Below are 16,319 nucleotides of genomic sequence, written 5' to 3' on the forward strand. Positions count from 1 at the left end.
TACTAGATGCTGGTGCTTTGATGATTTACATTTCCCCATAACTGTAACAAGTAGCTGATAATATTTAGCAGACATAGAAAACTGACTGTAGACACAATAAGCCAGAATAAGAGAATGCAGGAAGGCGTAGAAAAAGCAGCGTAATATAATCATGTATGCATGTAAATGTCTACACTGGCACCTAAGGGAAATCTCCTTGAAATGGAATCTGTAAACTTGGTAATTATACATAATAGCAGAACACAGTGGATAATAAAAATGAGTGGAGTGCTCAGAACAGGGAGGTTCTAATGTGCTTTTCCCTATGTTTTTTTCTAATTCCTTTATTCACCAGCGTCTTTGTGGTTCTGGGCTTTGAATTGTTTCTAAAGGTCTACCTTTGGTGACGTTAGCTTCCTCTATGGTTTATATGAGGGAATAACAAGGGGATTAACTCCTTAGCACCCAGGAAGTTTGCAGCCCCATTCTACGTCCCCGGGAGCGCTTCCCCTCCAGCAAAAGTATCCAAGGATCAAGCTGCGTCTAAATGTTTCTTGCTTTCAGCCACTTGCCCGTTGCCGCTTTCTCGGGGGAAAGATCTTTTTATTAAATCATTGCATCTGGAAAACCGTAATGCATGAGCGTGTTATTTCTCAAGAAGCAATGTTGCATATCATGAGTCTGTCTTCACACTGCCTTATCCGGTTTCCAAAATGATTCCTGCATCCCTTTAAAGCTTTGCTTTTGTAGCAGGGCTTTAATATAAGTTGTCGGATTGTGTATTAAGTGAAGGAGAAAACCTGGTAGAGGTTGTCTCTTTAAATCAGATCTGCAGTGTTGATGGACCCTCTAGCAGGCATGGTAAGAACCATTCTCACCTCTGCAGCAGGGAGCTTGACCATACAGACTTACACATGCGATGGAAATGCTTTCCCTGTTAATATGCACTCTACCAGTCTTATTTCCATGGTTACAGCTCCCGCTTGTATGGTTGCTTCCATTCTGCAGGAAAAAAATAGGAAGCGATCACATATTCTTAGTGCTGTAATTTAAAATCTAATGAAAGCAGCCCTGTTGTGACTTGCATTTCCAATTTTTTCTTTTTTTTTCTCCTTCCCTCCTGCTCTCTCTCTCTCTCTTCGATGTACAGAACACTGTAGCCATCGCTTCCATTCATTTGCCACAGTCTGCCTTTGCACAGTCTCCTTCATTGCAATCTGTTGATAACTCCAGTTGCAAGCTCCAGCTTATTGTCTTTCGGAATGGAAAACTCTTTCCGACCACTGGGAACACATCCTATCTTGCAGATCAGGGAAAACGTCGGGCGGTTGCTACACCAGCTGTGCTTTCTAAAATAGGTAAGTTGCTCATTTTCTCTTTTCCTGTGACTGATGCTTGAATAGCTATATGGGGACGGTGAGACCAGGCATTCATTCAAGTAGACCGACGTGTGTTATTTATGCGATCATGGCAAGTTGAGAGACTGGAAAAAAAGGAACTTGCCTTGAGCACCCTGGTCCCTAATGAAAGAATTGCATTGCATTCATGAAGAAAGTTATTGCAGTATATATGAATGGTAGTACCTTGCATATTAATGTCCATTCATGCAGTTAGATGAGGTGTACGGGAAGAGTCATCTTCAGGCTCTAGCTGTATTGTGCTGCAGACAGGGTTCTGCAAAACATCAATGCTTTACATTCGAAAGGACTATGTTAGGGTTTGGAATGGTTACATAAGAGGGAGAGCTGGTTTGTAATGGATGGAGGTGAGCTCAAAGTTGACAGCAAGACAATTAAAGTGTAATTAATTAACATAAAACTTTTCAGAATGGAATCAAAGCCTTGTAGAACATGTCACTACTAGAGCCAACTCCGGGTTAAGATCCTTCTAGCAATCTAAAATGTTTACAATCCTCCATGATCCCCTTCTGTTTTGAACCCTGTTTTATTTTGTCTTATTTTTGCAGATGGGTACAATACTGGAAACCTCAGTCATCCATTGACCATAGCCCTGAGACACTTTACAAGTGGTATAGACCCTATTGCTGCCTTTTGGGATTTTGACCTTCTTGATGGACATGGAGGCTGGTGCGGAGAAGGTTGCCACATAATTACCTCGACAGCCAACATAACCACCGTTCAGTGCACTCACTTCGGTAACTTTGCCGTGCTAATGGTGAGTACTTTACACTGACAGGCAGAACAGGAAAAAAAAAAAAAAAAACAGCTAAAGAATTCAATAATTGTTCGGTGAACTGTGGGGTTAAAGGCAGCAACGAAACACTCTTTCAATTTGCATTTGATACCCTGCATAAAAGTTAATAGGTGGTGAATGATCAAGCTTGACCAGGCGACTTTCACTCTTTAAATCCCTCATGCACTGGGAGGTCTAGACGTGAATTACTTTGCATGGCTTTTTTTTTATGTCTATGAATGGATTTACAGTTGGCCTGTGGTCTGGGGTTGAGGATTGATTGACTAACATCAGGCAGTTGTACATTGCAGGACTGCACCCGAGATGCTTGTCTGCTTTGTTCCTGTCTTGCACTGTGTTGATCATACTAATTAGTTGCAGGGATACCGCAATGTTGAATCATTTAATAAATCGCAGACGGATAGAATTCAAGTCCACTTAAAAGATAAAATTCTCCTGCCTGACGGATCTGCATAGACTTGGTAGCTGTAAGTGCCTTGGTGGCGGATGAAAAAATACATTTATCTTTGGCTAATGGAAGCATTTGCTCAGAGCTGACTGTGTGGATGGGGTTCATTGCAGTCTTTTACTATCTCTCCATAGAAAGTTATCCCACTGGGTGTATTAGGAGATCGTTTAACTTAATAATAAGCAAAACCAAGCCTAGATGATTCCCTTATTATTTTAACACAGTGTTTATGATGCCGGTAGGAATTAATAAAACTGGAGATTCTGAGGGATGGTGTTTTTATTTATTTCTTTTTCTCTGGATTAAGCATAGTAATTGGAAATAATACATAATGCAATCCAAGGCTTACAGGCTTGTTTTGCATCGGCTGCTTACATTAGGTTAATGTTGCCTTTTATGCATTTGGAAAGGACAGGCACAGACGACAGTGAGATTGTGAAGACGTGTGCAGAGAATTCCAAGCTGCTGCAGTCACAGAGAGCACAGACGTCAGCCAATCGTCGCGGGGGGCTGTGACCGAAGCCTGAGACTATATCCATGTGATTATTGCTGTCTACTTCATGAGCAACCAAATTGATTCTGAGCTTACTAGAAGGCCGTTCATTATAAATAGGTACTTTGTACATGCACAAAGATTAGCATTGTGCAGTATCAACAGCACATATCTCCCCTGTATAAGGGTATATTACAACAGGCTTAATCCAGCCATGGCTCACCAGTTGCTGTAGAACTAGAAAGCAAAGTATGATAGTCCTTGTTGTCCTGCTAGTGGCAGTGTGCCAGCCTCCCAGATTTCACATTTTAAGCACATATAATACTTAGAGGTCGACATTGATATTGACTGCACATTACATTGACGGCAGTCTGTACTTTTCCCATTGAGTTCAGAATATGAAGGTGTCCAGTTGGATTGCACACATGGCTAATTTACATAGTTCTCATCTGGCTCAGTGGAGCCTGTCTGCTCGGGAACATTAGGACATATTGAGACTGCTAAGCAGCATGTTGATGGAGCAGAATTTATTATAGCATTTGGATGCGGACAGACAGAGTTTCGGGGGAAGTCTGGTTATATAAAGTTCATTATACTGTATTAAGTGAAGTCATTTTTAATGGTAAAAACACATGATGCAGTTGCATTGTCGTCAGCAGTATGCAGTAAATACTCCTGGAATGCTGTTTACCTGAGTTTTTTTCATACTATCCAGTTTTTGTTATTTATCAACTATCAATCGACAATCATTTATCACTTAGGGTGTAGTCGCTTAATAAAATGCAGTTTAAGGAGGTACTCCACTACTTTAAAACGTATCCCCTATCCGCAAGATAGGGGATAGGTGTCTAATCACAGGGGGTCCCCATGCTATCTCCAGAATTGGGTCCAATCTCCCCCTGAGCATGTAGCGACATGTTGGCATGACCCAAATACAGCACTCAAGTATCTCTGTTGCTCCCATAAAGAATGCATGGGGCATGTGCCGACACACCACTTCATCATTGGTAGGCAGGTCAGACCTCCCCTCCTATTCCTGTTATGATCAGATACAGGGTACCCCTTAAACAGTAGCATTTTAGAAGTTCAACACCAAAACCATATCACACATTTTTACTTCAAAGAATTATCTTCTGTCTCATTTTAGCATGTCCATTGCTTAGTCTAAGAATAATGATGGGTTATTCATGGACCACAAAAACACCCACAAAGATGTTTACACATATTTATACACACTTCTTTTATCAACACTCAATGTTCCCCACTGAAGTGATACTGTGGCTCATAAACTTCTGCATATTGGTTTCAGTGCATTCTGAACACTACATGTCACATCATCCCCTTCCCATCCTGTATATTTGCCCTGCTTGAATTTATAATGTACACGTAATGGGAAACCAGATGGGAGAGATAGGGCCATAGAAGAAGGAGGCTGGCTTACTTCCTTTCTATCATTACAATGCTAGCCGCTTAACAGTCACATGGTTTGATGATGCTGAGACACAAAAACAAGGGGAGACACTACTGAAGTTCAATGGTCTAATGAATGTCTTTCAAACCTGGATACTAGCCCATTGCCTTGGGTTACGACCTGTAGTTGTTTAGCTTCAGCATGTTGGTTGAGCATGCTCAATTTCAGCCCTGGAAGTTATAGGGTTATCTATTTGTCTAGGAAACAATGTGGGATGGGAAGGGTTGTAACTGGGAGCTTACATGAGAGGCTCAGCATTGAGGGAGCCCAATATGAACTGCCCAAGATTGAAGATTTGTTCTACAGCAACAACAGGAATATAGGGAGGGAGGAGAACCGCCTGGAGTATATGTCAACATTCAAAAAATTGAAATAAAAGGTCATGTCAAATGATATCCTATGAGCCTGATTTAACACATTATACAGCTTCAATGTGTATAGAACACTGAGTACATGTATTGCATTACTTATCATGCACTGATATTGAGGTATAACACAGCTACAATTCTACTGGTTATTATTGGCAAAAATGGCCAAGCTTGTCAACAGGCACACAACTAAATGCGCAGCCAAGTTCCTATAATGCTGTGGAAAATTCAAGCCTCATACACATGACAGAGCCTGTAGAGAGGCATCTTATAGAGGCACTCAGTGTAACATGGTATGATGCCATTGTTTTACCCTACATGCAGTGATAGAATTCTTTAGAAATATGGTGTCAACTTAACTGAGTGCATGAACTCTTCAAGTGGAGTAACTTCAAGATGCTGGGCCCCGATGCAAAAGCTGTCACAGGGCCCCCAACCATAAATTTTCATTTAGAGCACTGGTCTAAAGAGAGACCTTATGGGCTCCTCAGGATCCTGGGGCCAGGTGAAACTGCACCCGCTGCATCCCTATAGTTACACCTCTAAATACTGGACAGTGCATGTTGTAAGGATAAAGCGTCCTAGAATGCAGAACGCTTTGTGCAGATATTTAGTCAGCAAGGAGTAAGAATGTAGTTGGGGAATATAAGCCCCTTGTTCATCTCACATTTTGAACTTTGTAGGAGGTGAGCATTGGAAGCCCCCTCAGGGGAAGGGCTGAGGATGTAGTTGTCCATATATGGTTACTTACCATATGTGGATAGTCTATATATGGTAACTGGCCATTTATGGACAATAGCAATATTGAAGCTTTCCAGTGGCACCTAAGCTTCCTGGTGTACTTGTAAAATGTATACCTGTGATGGATTGTGGCTTCTGTTCCCTACATGCTATTGAAGATAACAGTTCTGAAAGTAACTCAAGGTATAGAATAGTAAATAATTTTTGTTTCCATACTGCACAATTGATGGTCAGAAGGATGTTTTCTGGCCTCCATCTGACACATATAGTATGTACATATGGAGCTTTCTTGAGCTTTCCTTGAACATAGGAAAAAGATGTGGCATGAGCATGGCTCAATACAGAATATATATATATATATTTATATATATATATATATATATATATATATATACACTTCTCAAAAAAATAAAGGGAACACTTATATAACACATCCTAGAACTGAATGAATGAACTAATCGTGTGAAACACTTTCATCTTTATATAGTTGAATGTGCTGACAACTAAATCACACAAAAATTATAAATAAAATCAAATTTATCAACCCAAGGTCTGGATATGGAGTCACATTTGATGTAATGTCCTTAAAACAAGTCAACATGAGTCTCAGTAGTGTGTGTGGCCTCCACGTGCCCGTATGATCTCCCTGCAATGCCTGGGCATCCTGATGAGGTGGAAAGTCTATGGTGCAACGTGGCATTGGTGGATGGAGCGAGACATGATGTCCCAGATGTGCTCAATTGGATTCAGGTCGCGGGCCAGTCCATAGCATCAATGCCTTCCTCTTGCAGGAACTGCTGACACACTCCAGCCACATGAGGTCTAGCATTGTCTTTCATTAGGAGGAACCCAGTGCCAACCACACCAGCACAAGGGGTCTGATGAGTCTCATCTTGGTACCTAATGGCAGTCAGGCTACCTCTGTTAAAAAAAACCACCCTGCACCATTACTGACCCACCACCAAACCGGTCATGCTGGAGGATGTTGCAGGCAGCAGAATGTACTCCACGCCGTCTCCAGACTCTGTCATATGTGCTCAATTTGAAACTGCTTTCATCTGTGAAGAGCACAGGGCACCAGTGGCGAATTTGCCAACCTTGGTGTTCTCTGGCAAATGCTAAACGCCCTGCACGGTGTTGGGCTGTAAGCACAACCCCCACCTGTGGATGTCGGCCCTCATACCACCCTCATGTAGTCTGTTTCTGACCGTTTGAGTGGACATATGCACATTTGTGGCCTGCTGGAGGTCATTTTGCAGGGCTCTTGCAGTGCTCCTCCTGCTCCTCCTTGCACAAAGGCGGAGATAGCGGTCCTGCTGCTGGGTTGTTGCCCTCCTACGGCCTCCTCCATATCTCCTGATGTACTGGCCTGTCTCTTGGTAGCACCTCCATCCTCTGGACACTACGCTGGCAGACACAGCAAACCTTCTTGCCACAGCTCGCATTGATGTGCCATCCTGGAAAAGCTGCACTACCTGAGCCACTGGTGTGGGTCGTAGACTCCGTCTCATGCTACCACTAGAGTGAAAGCACCGCCAGCATTCAAAAGTGACCAAAACATCAGCCAGGAAGCATAGAAACTGAGAAGTGGTCTGTGGTCACCACAAGTAGAAACACTCCTTTATTGGGTGTGTCTTGCTAATTGCCTATCATTTCCACCTGTTTCCTGTTCCATTTGCATAACAGCATGTGAAATAGATTGTCAATCAGTGTTGCTCCCTGAGTGGACAGTGTAATTCCACAGAAGTGTGATTGACTTGGAGTTACATTGTGTTGTTTAAGTGTTCCCTTTATTTTTTTGAGCAGTGTATAAACTGAAAATGTGTGTTAAGGTGAACAAAACACTTCAAAATGCTATGAGTAGAAAGTTTGTTAAAAACATTATGATACAATTTCAGATACTATTTTTACTCCCTCCCATCTGAATCCTCCCAGATAACTTCCAATCCATGTCATATGTTATAAATGTTGCATTAATGATGGTTAAACCTCTGAGACCCCCATAAATTCAGAAAATATGGGGTCCCACATCCCTGTTACCTATGCGTAACCTAGCAGTAGAGCTGTACAAGTGTGGTCATTCTCCACTCTTGTCTATGGAAGATATAGAGACATCCAAGTTAACATTGTCAAGCCTCAAACTGTTAAACATTTATCCTATGGATCTGTATCTCTCGATTAAAACCACATCAAATCACAACAAGAACTTGTGTCAAGCTGGTCTTAAAACTGTGATGAGTCTAATCTCTTAACTAATAAGCAGAGTGACTTGTGGTGCCAAGTGTAATATTCGCCCATAAATTTGACATGAGGAACTTAATAGTTAAGTAGCCAACATAAAATATAGGAGGACTATATATAAGGAGCCAGAACTCATTTGGAGTCCATACGTCTCCTGCCAAGTCTCATTTCAAATAACCATAACTTGTGCCAAGTCTAATATTCCTAGTGATATCTACCAAGTTCTGTCTCGTACCAAGTCTAATATGTTTTTCCATGTTTAATGCCAAGTCTAATATTGATAGCCATATGTTGTACTGTACCAAATCTAATATGTAGACTCTAATAATGTGCCAGATGTCATTTACGAAAACACATTTAGTAAAGTAACAAGTCTAAGCCCAGTGATGGATCAAGTTAATGTTCATGGGCAGTCCATGATGTGCCCCTAGCCATTTCTCTACCGTGGATGCCATCTCAACACATCTGAATTGTCGAGGAGCTATTGTATACCCCAATGCAGTATCAGAGTGCGCTGCAACAGGTCCGTCAATCTATAATAAAGAAGCACAATGTCTATGTTTATTACATTATAAATGACATTATGATAATTATTGCACATTTAGGCCAAATCGTTAATAATACCTTCTTAAAAATATTTGGGAATCATACCATAACAATTGTCCCCAGCAGCAAGGGCATCAAATCCTTTCAAAATAGTTTTGGCTTCAGTTGTACCTTTAGTGTTTATTATTGTTTCATAATTTTAGAGTGTACCTGTCACAATGAGCCATGACAGGATATGTATAAACATCCTGGGCAATCTCGTAGCCCAAGATTTGCCCCAAGAGTTATGTGATAAGGAGTCAGAATGCCAGAAGCCCCATACAAGTCTATAGGACTTCTGTCATTCAAACTCCTAATTGAATCGGTCTCGGGTGAGGTCACAGTGCCCATTTAACTTACCAAGGACCAATTTCAAGAAAAATGGACGCATAGCACTTAGAGTCGAGGGAATCTACAGTACGATTTGCCAAACCCAATTCTAAAGAGCTAGCCATTGATTAATTTAGTCTTGTAAAAGTTGTTCTGCTATCCAAGAATTAATCGATGGACCACTCATTAGATTGGGGTATGGTAAGTCTTATAGTAGATTAGCTCAGTTCTAATAAGAATGATTGCAAATTGCTCCACTAACATCATTCTGGTAGTCACAGTAAGTCAAATAATGGATAAAAAAAAGGGCTTGCCACCTGCCAGGCAAATAAAAGCAATTCTTGGGTTCTGAGCTCAATTTATAGAATAATTTGACTGCTTACCAATATAGAGATTATAGGATTTATTCGTCATGTTTGAGATTCTTGTGATTCATAGTAATATGCACTGTGAAGAATCAATGGATAATATAATCTTGACAGATTCACTCATCATGTGAGATGTTAGAGTGATTCATATTTTAGAAAATCAATTGATCTTTTTGTTCACATCAGTCATGTCTTTACACTTTCGTTGCTGTACTCTCTCTGCTTAATTTTTTAAAGTCACTGTTGCCTGCTTTATAAAACCCCTCTTTATATAACTCATTAGGAAATTCTGAATTAATAGAAGGAGGTCACCTGTTCGGATTCTTATCATGGCCAAAATGGAGAATGGTTACAAAGAGCGTCTTTTTGGAAGACCTGTCCTGCAGTTCACAAACGACTTACTGATTTGAAATGACATTGTGTAATACTTCATTTTACCTGTGGTGGTGCTGCAGGCAAATGAACACTTACTGTAAGATTTCCTACAGATTACAGCTGATCATTGGGGGCCACAGAAAGGTGTAGTCTGTGAACACCTTATTGTCACTTACTAAAAATTATGACATGTCACAGAGACGTTGTCAAACTTTGTGCTGGGATAAGGTCTGAGCGTTTAGACCACCACTGATCATTAGAATGACCCGGAAGTGTCTCCCTTCCTTGCTCATAGCCATTTCCATGCAGTTGCAGTACATTGCCCCATTATAAGTCTATGGAGCCTGTCTAGTGCAAATGGGCAGAGATTGTAGCAAGCCGGAGAGCCCTTAAAGGGTACCTCTCATCAAAAAAACTTTTGATATATTATAGATTAATGTATGCAGAATAACTTTACAATTGCATGTTATTAAAAAATATGCTTCTTTCTATTAAATCTTCCACTTTGAAGAAATGGCCACTAGGGGTCTCCCTACCAGTCCTGGCAGCAAGCATTTCAGACTCATGCTGGAGTCATAAACACTACGAGCTGCCAGTCTGCTTTGTTCACAAAGGAGAACACTCAGAGCTGCCAGCCTGCTTTGTTCACAGCCTGTTTGGCTGTGAACAAAGCAGGCTGGCAGCTCTGAGTGTTTAGGACTCCAGCATGAGTCAGAAATGCTTGCTGACAGGACTGATTGGGAAAAATACAATAGAAAGAAGCATATTTTTCATTAACATGCTATTGGAAAGTTATTCAACATTCATTAATCTAAAATATATCAAAAGTTTATTTGATGAGAGGTACCCTTTAAGTATGTACTTCTCCAGCTTGTTCTAATGATCATGGGGGTCTGAACACTCAAACCCCTAATGATCAAAACTTTTGGAATTTGTCTGTGACATGTCAAAAGTTTTCTTAAATAACATTTCAAATGAGTTCTCTGGAGAATTTTTATTTATTTTTTTCAAATCAACTGGTGCCAGAAAGTTAAACAAATTGGTAAATGACTTCTTTTTTTAAACAGTAAGTTTTTATTAAGTTTTACAATACAGGGAAAAAAACAAAAACAAAAAACAGAAAACAGCAGGTCTTTGGGACCAGGTAGCAAGGTCACGGACGACAAAACAATAAACATATGTCAAACTAGTCGTAAGAGAAAAAACAGACCACCAGAGAAGGATATTGAGGTGAAACAATATAGCACCAGATGCATGATCATGGGATATGGTTGGAATAGTGCAGGAGATAACAGGGTGAGAGGTGCAGTATAAAATGTAAATGACTTCTATTTAAAAATCATAATCCTTCCAGTACTTATCAGTTGCTGTATGCTCCAGAGGAAGTTGTGTAGTTCTTTCCATTCTGACCACAGTGCTCTCTGCTGACACCTCTGTCCATGTCAGGAACTTTTTAGAGCAGGAGAGGCTTGTCATGGGGATTTGCCCCTACTCTTGACATGGACAGAGGTGACAGCAGAGAGCACTGTGGTCAGACTGGAAAGAACTACACAACTTTATCTGGAGCATACAGCAGCTGATAAGTACTGGAAGGTAAAGATTTTTAAATTGAAGTAATTTACATATCTGTATAACTTTCTGGCACCTTTTGAATTGAAAACCTTGTTTTTCCTCCGGAGAACCCCTTTAAGTGGCTCTTCTAACAAATAAGAAAATGTAAAAAACTGAGAGCCCCTATTTAAAAATGTTACACAAAGATCCGCCAACTTACTTCACTGCTGCACAAGAACTTAGCTTGTTATAAGAGAATTACCAAATAAACAGAAGTTGTATCAGGGGAGAAAGATAGAAAGCCTGATAGAAAAATTGTAAAGAAAAAGATTTTTGGCCTTCTCATTGTTTTGGACAGTTGCCCAGTCCGGCCATCCCAATACGAGCCCAAGAAAAATCTGCCTGTCATTTTCTACTCTCCTACCCATTATTGTTGCTTTGTGTTAGTTGTTTGTTGGCGTTATCAGTTAATTTCAGTGAATGTAAGTTATAAAATAAAATGTACTCAAGCTTTATAGTCTGTGCAGAAACACTAGTGTAGCCATGAAACTCAGCCATGTGAACTACAACTACAGAATAACAAACACCTATTGTGTGGGTTCCGAGTTAGGTACTTGTTCTGTAACAACTGGGGAAGCTCCAAAGCCCAAATAAAAAATATGCTGAATAAAAATACAACTTTGATTTTCTTTTAGACAGGTTTTATAAATCTTGTGTTAATATTTTCATTAGATAAACTGTGAAATAGTAGACAACCCTTATAAAATGCAGATTTGTCCTTCCTTACCTTTCTTTTTAGCTCGGTGAGTGGAGAAAAATGACCAGCTTTAAAAAAATGTATGATTTCAGGATACTCTGTTGGGAAGAGTATATGCTATATGTGCACTTTATGTGACCACCCAGTGGTTATGATGTGGTTTGAAGCTTGTTGATGATTTTGGTGACTTGTAGTAATATATTGAATTAGTACAGTCCCTAACAAAATTTGTACTAAAGTAATGGTGGACCAATCGTAACCTACGGTATATACAATAAATTGACAGATACCTCTAAAAGGCACTGCTGCATATAAAGTCAGTATAAATTTGGGCCAAAGGAAATAGTAATATAACATAGGTAGTGGCTGATCAACTGGACAGCAGGCATTGTTGTATGATCAGAGGTCTGGTAGGCTAGGAGGTCTTCAAACATGGCAGACAGCAAAATTAACTGCTATGGGTTGAAAACAATATGTTTGCTCAGGTATGCACATGGAGTTGCTTCAAAGAAGAGGTATTCAGGTGTAGACAGGTGATATTTAACCCCTTAACGACGCCAGACGTAAATGTACATCCTGGCGAGCTGGTACTTAACGCACCAGGACGTACATTTACGCCCTATGCAGAACTGCTCGGGTCATGCACAGCAGGTCCCGGCTGCTGATAGCAGCCAGGGACCCGCCAGTAATGGCAGACATCCGCAATCGCATGGATGTCCTTCATGAACCCCTCAGATGCCGTGATCAATACAGATCACGGCAATCGCGGTCACTAAAATGGATAATCGGATCGCCCGCAGCGCTGCCGCAGAGATCCGATCATCCAGAACAGCAGACAGAGGTCCCCTCACCTGCCTCCACTGCCTTCCACGGGTCTTCTGCTCTGGTCTGCAATCGAGCAGACCAGAGCAGAAGATAGCTGATAACACTGATCAGTGCTATGTCCTATGCATTGCACTGAACAGTATTAGCAATCAAATGATTTCTATAAATAGTCCCCTATGGGGACTATTAAAGTGTAAAAATAAAAGTAAAAAAAGTTTACAAAAAAGTTTAAAAAATTTGAAAAACCCCCTCCCCCAATAAAAACGTAAATTGTCCCATTTTCCCTATTTCACCTCCAAGAAGTGTAAAAAAAAATATTTTACACATATATTTGGTATCGCCGCATGCATAAATATCCGAACTATTAAAATAAAGTGTTAGTGATACCATACGGTGAATGGCGTGAACGTAAAAAAAAGTCCAAAATAGCTGCTTTTTGATAACATTTTATTCCCAAAAAATTATAAAAAAATTATTAAAAGTTTTATATAAGCAAATATGGTATCAATAAAAAGTACAGATCACGGCGCAAAAAATGAGCCCTCATACCGCCGCTTATATGGAAAATGAAAAAGTTATAGGTCATCAAAATAGGGGGATGTTAAACGTACTAATTTGGTTGAAAAGTTTGCAATTTTTTTCAAGCACAACAGTAATAGAAAAGTATGTTATCATGGGTATCGTTTTAATCGTTTTGATCCAAAGAATAAAGAAGGATAGTGAATTGCAAGGCAACCTTAGTCGAGTACATCATTCTATACATAGTAAGGATGCACCGATATATCGGCGGCCGATACATATCGGCCGAAAATAGCTGTTTCGGAGAAATGCCGAAACAACAAAAAATGTGCCGATAATGACCCACCTCCCCTGCCCGCCCACAGCACAAGTTGCAAACACTGCCAGTGGCAGAGGCACTCGTGGGGGGTGCAGGGGGGGCCGGCCGCAACATCTGGGGGGGCGCGCTCTCCGGAATAGGAATACTTCTTTTTATGTGCCCGGGCCCGCTCCCGTGTGTGGCTCCAGGCCGGGGCCGGCCAGAGCATATAAAACCTAATACTGTATACTAAAAACCAGGGGGCCTCCAGCTGTTTTGAAGCTACAACTCCCAGCATGCCCGGACCGGCAAACTCTGTCCGGGCATGCTGGGAGTTGTAGTTTCACAACAGCTGGAGGCCCCCTGGTTTTTAGTATACAGTATTAGGTTTTATATGCTCTGGCCGGCCCCCGCCTGCAGCCACACACGGGAGCCGGCCCGGGCACATAAAAAGAAGTATTCCTAATCCTATCCCGGACATCCCTGTGTCCCGAAAAATCTTTTCGGGACATAAGGATGTCCGCCGGTCACTCACCATTCCCCGGTGTCCTCCTGCGATCCTCCTTCGGTCCTTCACTTTTCCGCCTCTATGGTCGTATGCACGGGACGTCACTGACGTCCCGTGCGTACAACCATAGAGACGCGGGAGGACCGCAGGATCGTCGCAGGAGAACGCACGCCGGCCGGGGCCTGGGCACCTAGAGCTTGAATCTCCAATGCTAAATCTGGTCCCCAAACCTATAAACAAGCAGCTTCAATATATCAGCTACATTTTTGTTTATTAGTTGGGTAGCATTGTTTACGTAACAGTCCAGATGGGCTATTAGAGCTGCCTATGACAATGTAGATTGTACAGGGTATTTATTTAGGTGCTCTATGGTGCACCATGTGGGACATTACTAAAAGGTACTGCACAGGGCATTCACCTTGCGCCAAGAACTTCATTTTTATGTGTTTTATGTTAGAATTCTTCTGGATTTTGCACTTGGGTGAATGTCTAAGTTGTGGGGACTTGTTTCAGTGCAACCAATGCAGTTATCCAGTAGGAAAAATTATAACATACTAGCCATATATATACCAGAAAGGTCCCACCATGGCAGTAAGTGATTTGCTTGATATTAAACATTCTTTTTTTTTTTTAGGTAAAAAAATGTAAAATACCACATGACCATTTTAAAGGAGTACTGCATTCTTAAACACCTATCCCCTATCCGTAGGATCCCTGCAATCTCCCGTATGGGGGCCTGGCATTGCCGCAACTCTGCGTGGCTAATGCGCATGTTGTCAGCCTCTCTGAGTTCGATGACTCTCTCCCTCCATACAGCTATATGGGAGAAGCGGGAATGCACAAACGCTGCATCTCCGCCTCTCCCATAGAGATACATGGAGGAGGCAGCGGCGTCATTCTATGGCCGACAAGCCTCCTGCACGGAGAGCTGGGGCCCTGTACAGGAGATTGTGGGGGGGTCCCAGCGATCAGACACTTAGGGGATAAGTGTCTATGGCTGCAGATCTCCTTTAACACTAATTCTAGAGGCTTCACAAATTCTCCTTAAAGTGGAACACATCTGTGAAAATATTCCAACCTTATTTGCTGTTTCTGCATCAAAATGCCTTAGGATAATGAAAAAAGATTGTAGCATACAGAACCCATGGGAAAGATTGAAAATATTCTGAAATACATTTATGGACAATGAATGCTTGTAGTTTTATCAGGTGAAGTTGAGAGAGCACCTTCCATTTACCAAAAAATAAAAAGGTTGAACCTAAATAAAAATGTGCTCTTAAATTTCATGGAAGAATAAAAAGGTCAGCACAATGAATGGATTTTGTTATGGAAGATGGAGCCTAATGCTGGCCACACCATTGGCAGAACTGTCAGGAAGTTCTTTTCTTATATAACAAAAAACAGACCATGATGTACAAGGCAACCTATCAGAGCTCAACAGATTTTATTTCTTAAAGGAGTCATCCAAGATTAAAAGTTAAGGATAAGAAATAACAAGCTGATTTGTAGGTGACTGCTGGGACCCCCACTGATCATGAAAATGGGGTCAAATGTGACCAGTGGGAATCCTAGTGGTTAGACCCATGCCAAACAGCAAGTTATTCCCTGTCCTTAAAGGGGTACTCCGGTGGAAAACGTTTTTTTTAAATCAACTGGTGCCAGAAATGTTAACAGATTTGTAAATTACTTCTATTAAAAATTCTTAATCCTTCCAGTACTAATTAGCGGCTGTTTACTACAGAGGAAATTATTTTCTTTTGGGATTTCTTTTCTGTCACGACCATAGTGCTCTCTGCTGACACCTCTGTCCATTTTAGGAACTGTCCAGAGCAGCACATGTTTGCTATTGAGATTTTCTCCTGCTCTGGACAGTTCCTGACATGGACAGAGGTGTCAGCAGAGAGCACTGTGCTTGTTACAGAAAAGAAATCCAAAAATAAAAGAATTTCCTTTGTAGTATACAGTCGCTAATATGTACTGGAAGGATTAAGATTTTTTAATAGAAGTAATTTACAAATCTGTTTAACTTTCTGACATCAGTTGATATATATAAAAAAAATAAAAAAGTTTTCGACCGGAGTATCCCTTTAACGTGTAATCTTGGACGACTTCTTTAAGATTTAATTTCTAATTTGGATTCAGCCCTACACTCACTGGAACGTGTATATGCCTCGCTGGTCAGTAAGCACAGAAGCAGGGTCTCCAGTCTTGACAGGAGTCTTAGCTACAGTACTAATTCACCCACAAA

At 41.0% G+C, this 16,319-nt stretch overlaps 1 protein-coding gene across 19 annotated transcripts in view; it reads left to right on the forward strand.

Moving 5' to 3' along the window:
* ADGRA1 (adhesion G protein-coupled receptor A1) overlaps positions 1-16,319 on the forward strand; it is a 1,152,497-nt gene that overhangs the window by 809,164 nt on the left and 327,014 nt on the right. For all 19 annotated transcript variants that reach the window (XM_056529273.1, XM_056529272.1, XM_056529274.1 and 16 more), the window contains 2 exons: positions 1,130-1,337; positions 1,946-2,154. In XM_056529273.1, the coding sequence (XP_056385248.1) occupies positions 1,130-1,337; positions 1,946-2,154 (417 nt within the window). The remainder of the gene's footprint in view (positions 1-1,129; positions 1,338-1,945; positions 2,155-16,319) is intronic.

This window comes from Hyla sarda, chromosome 7 (assembly GCF_029499605.1).
Source record: "Hyla sarda isolate aHylSar1 chromosome 7, aHylSar1.hap1, whole genome shotgun sequence".
Lineage (NCBI taxonomy): Eukaryota > Metazoa > Chordata > Amphibia > Anura > Hylidae > Hyla > Hyla sarda.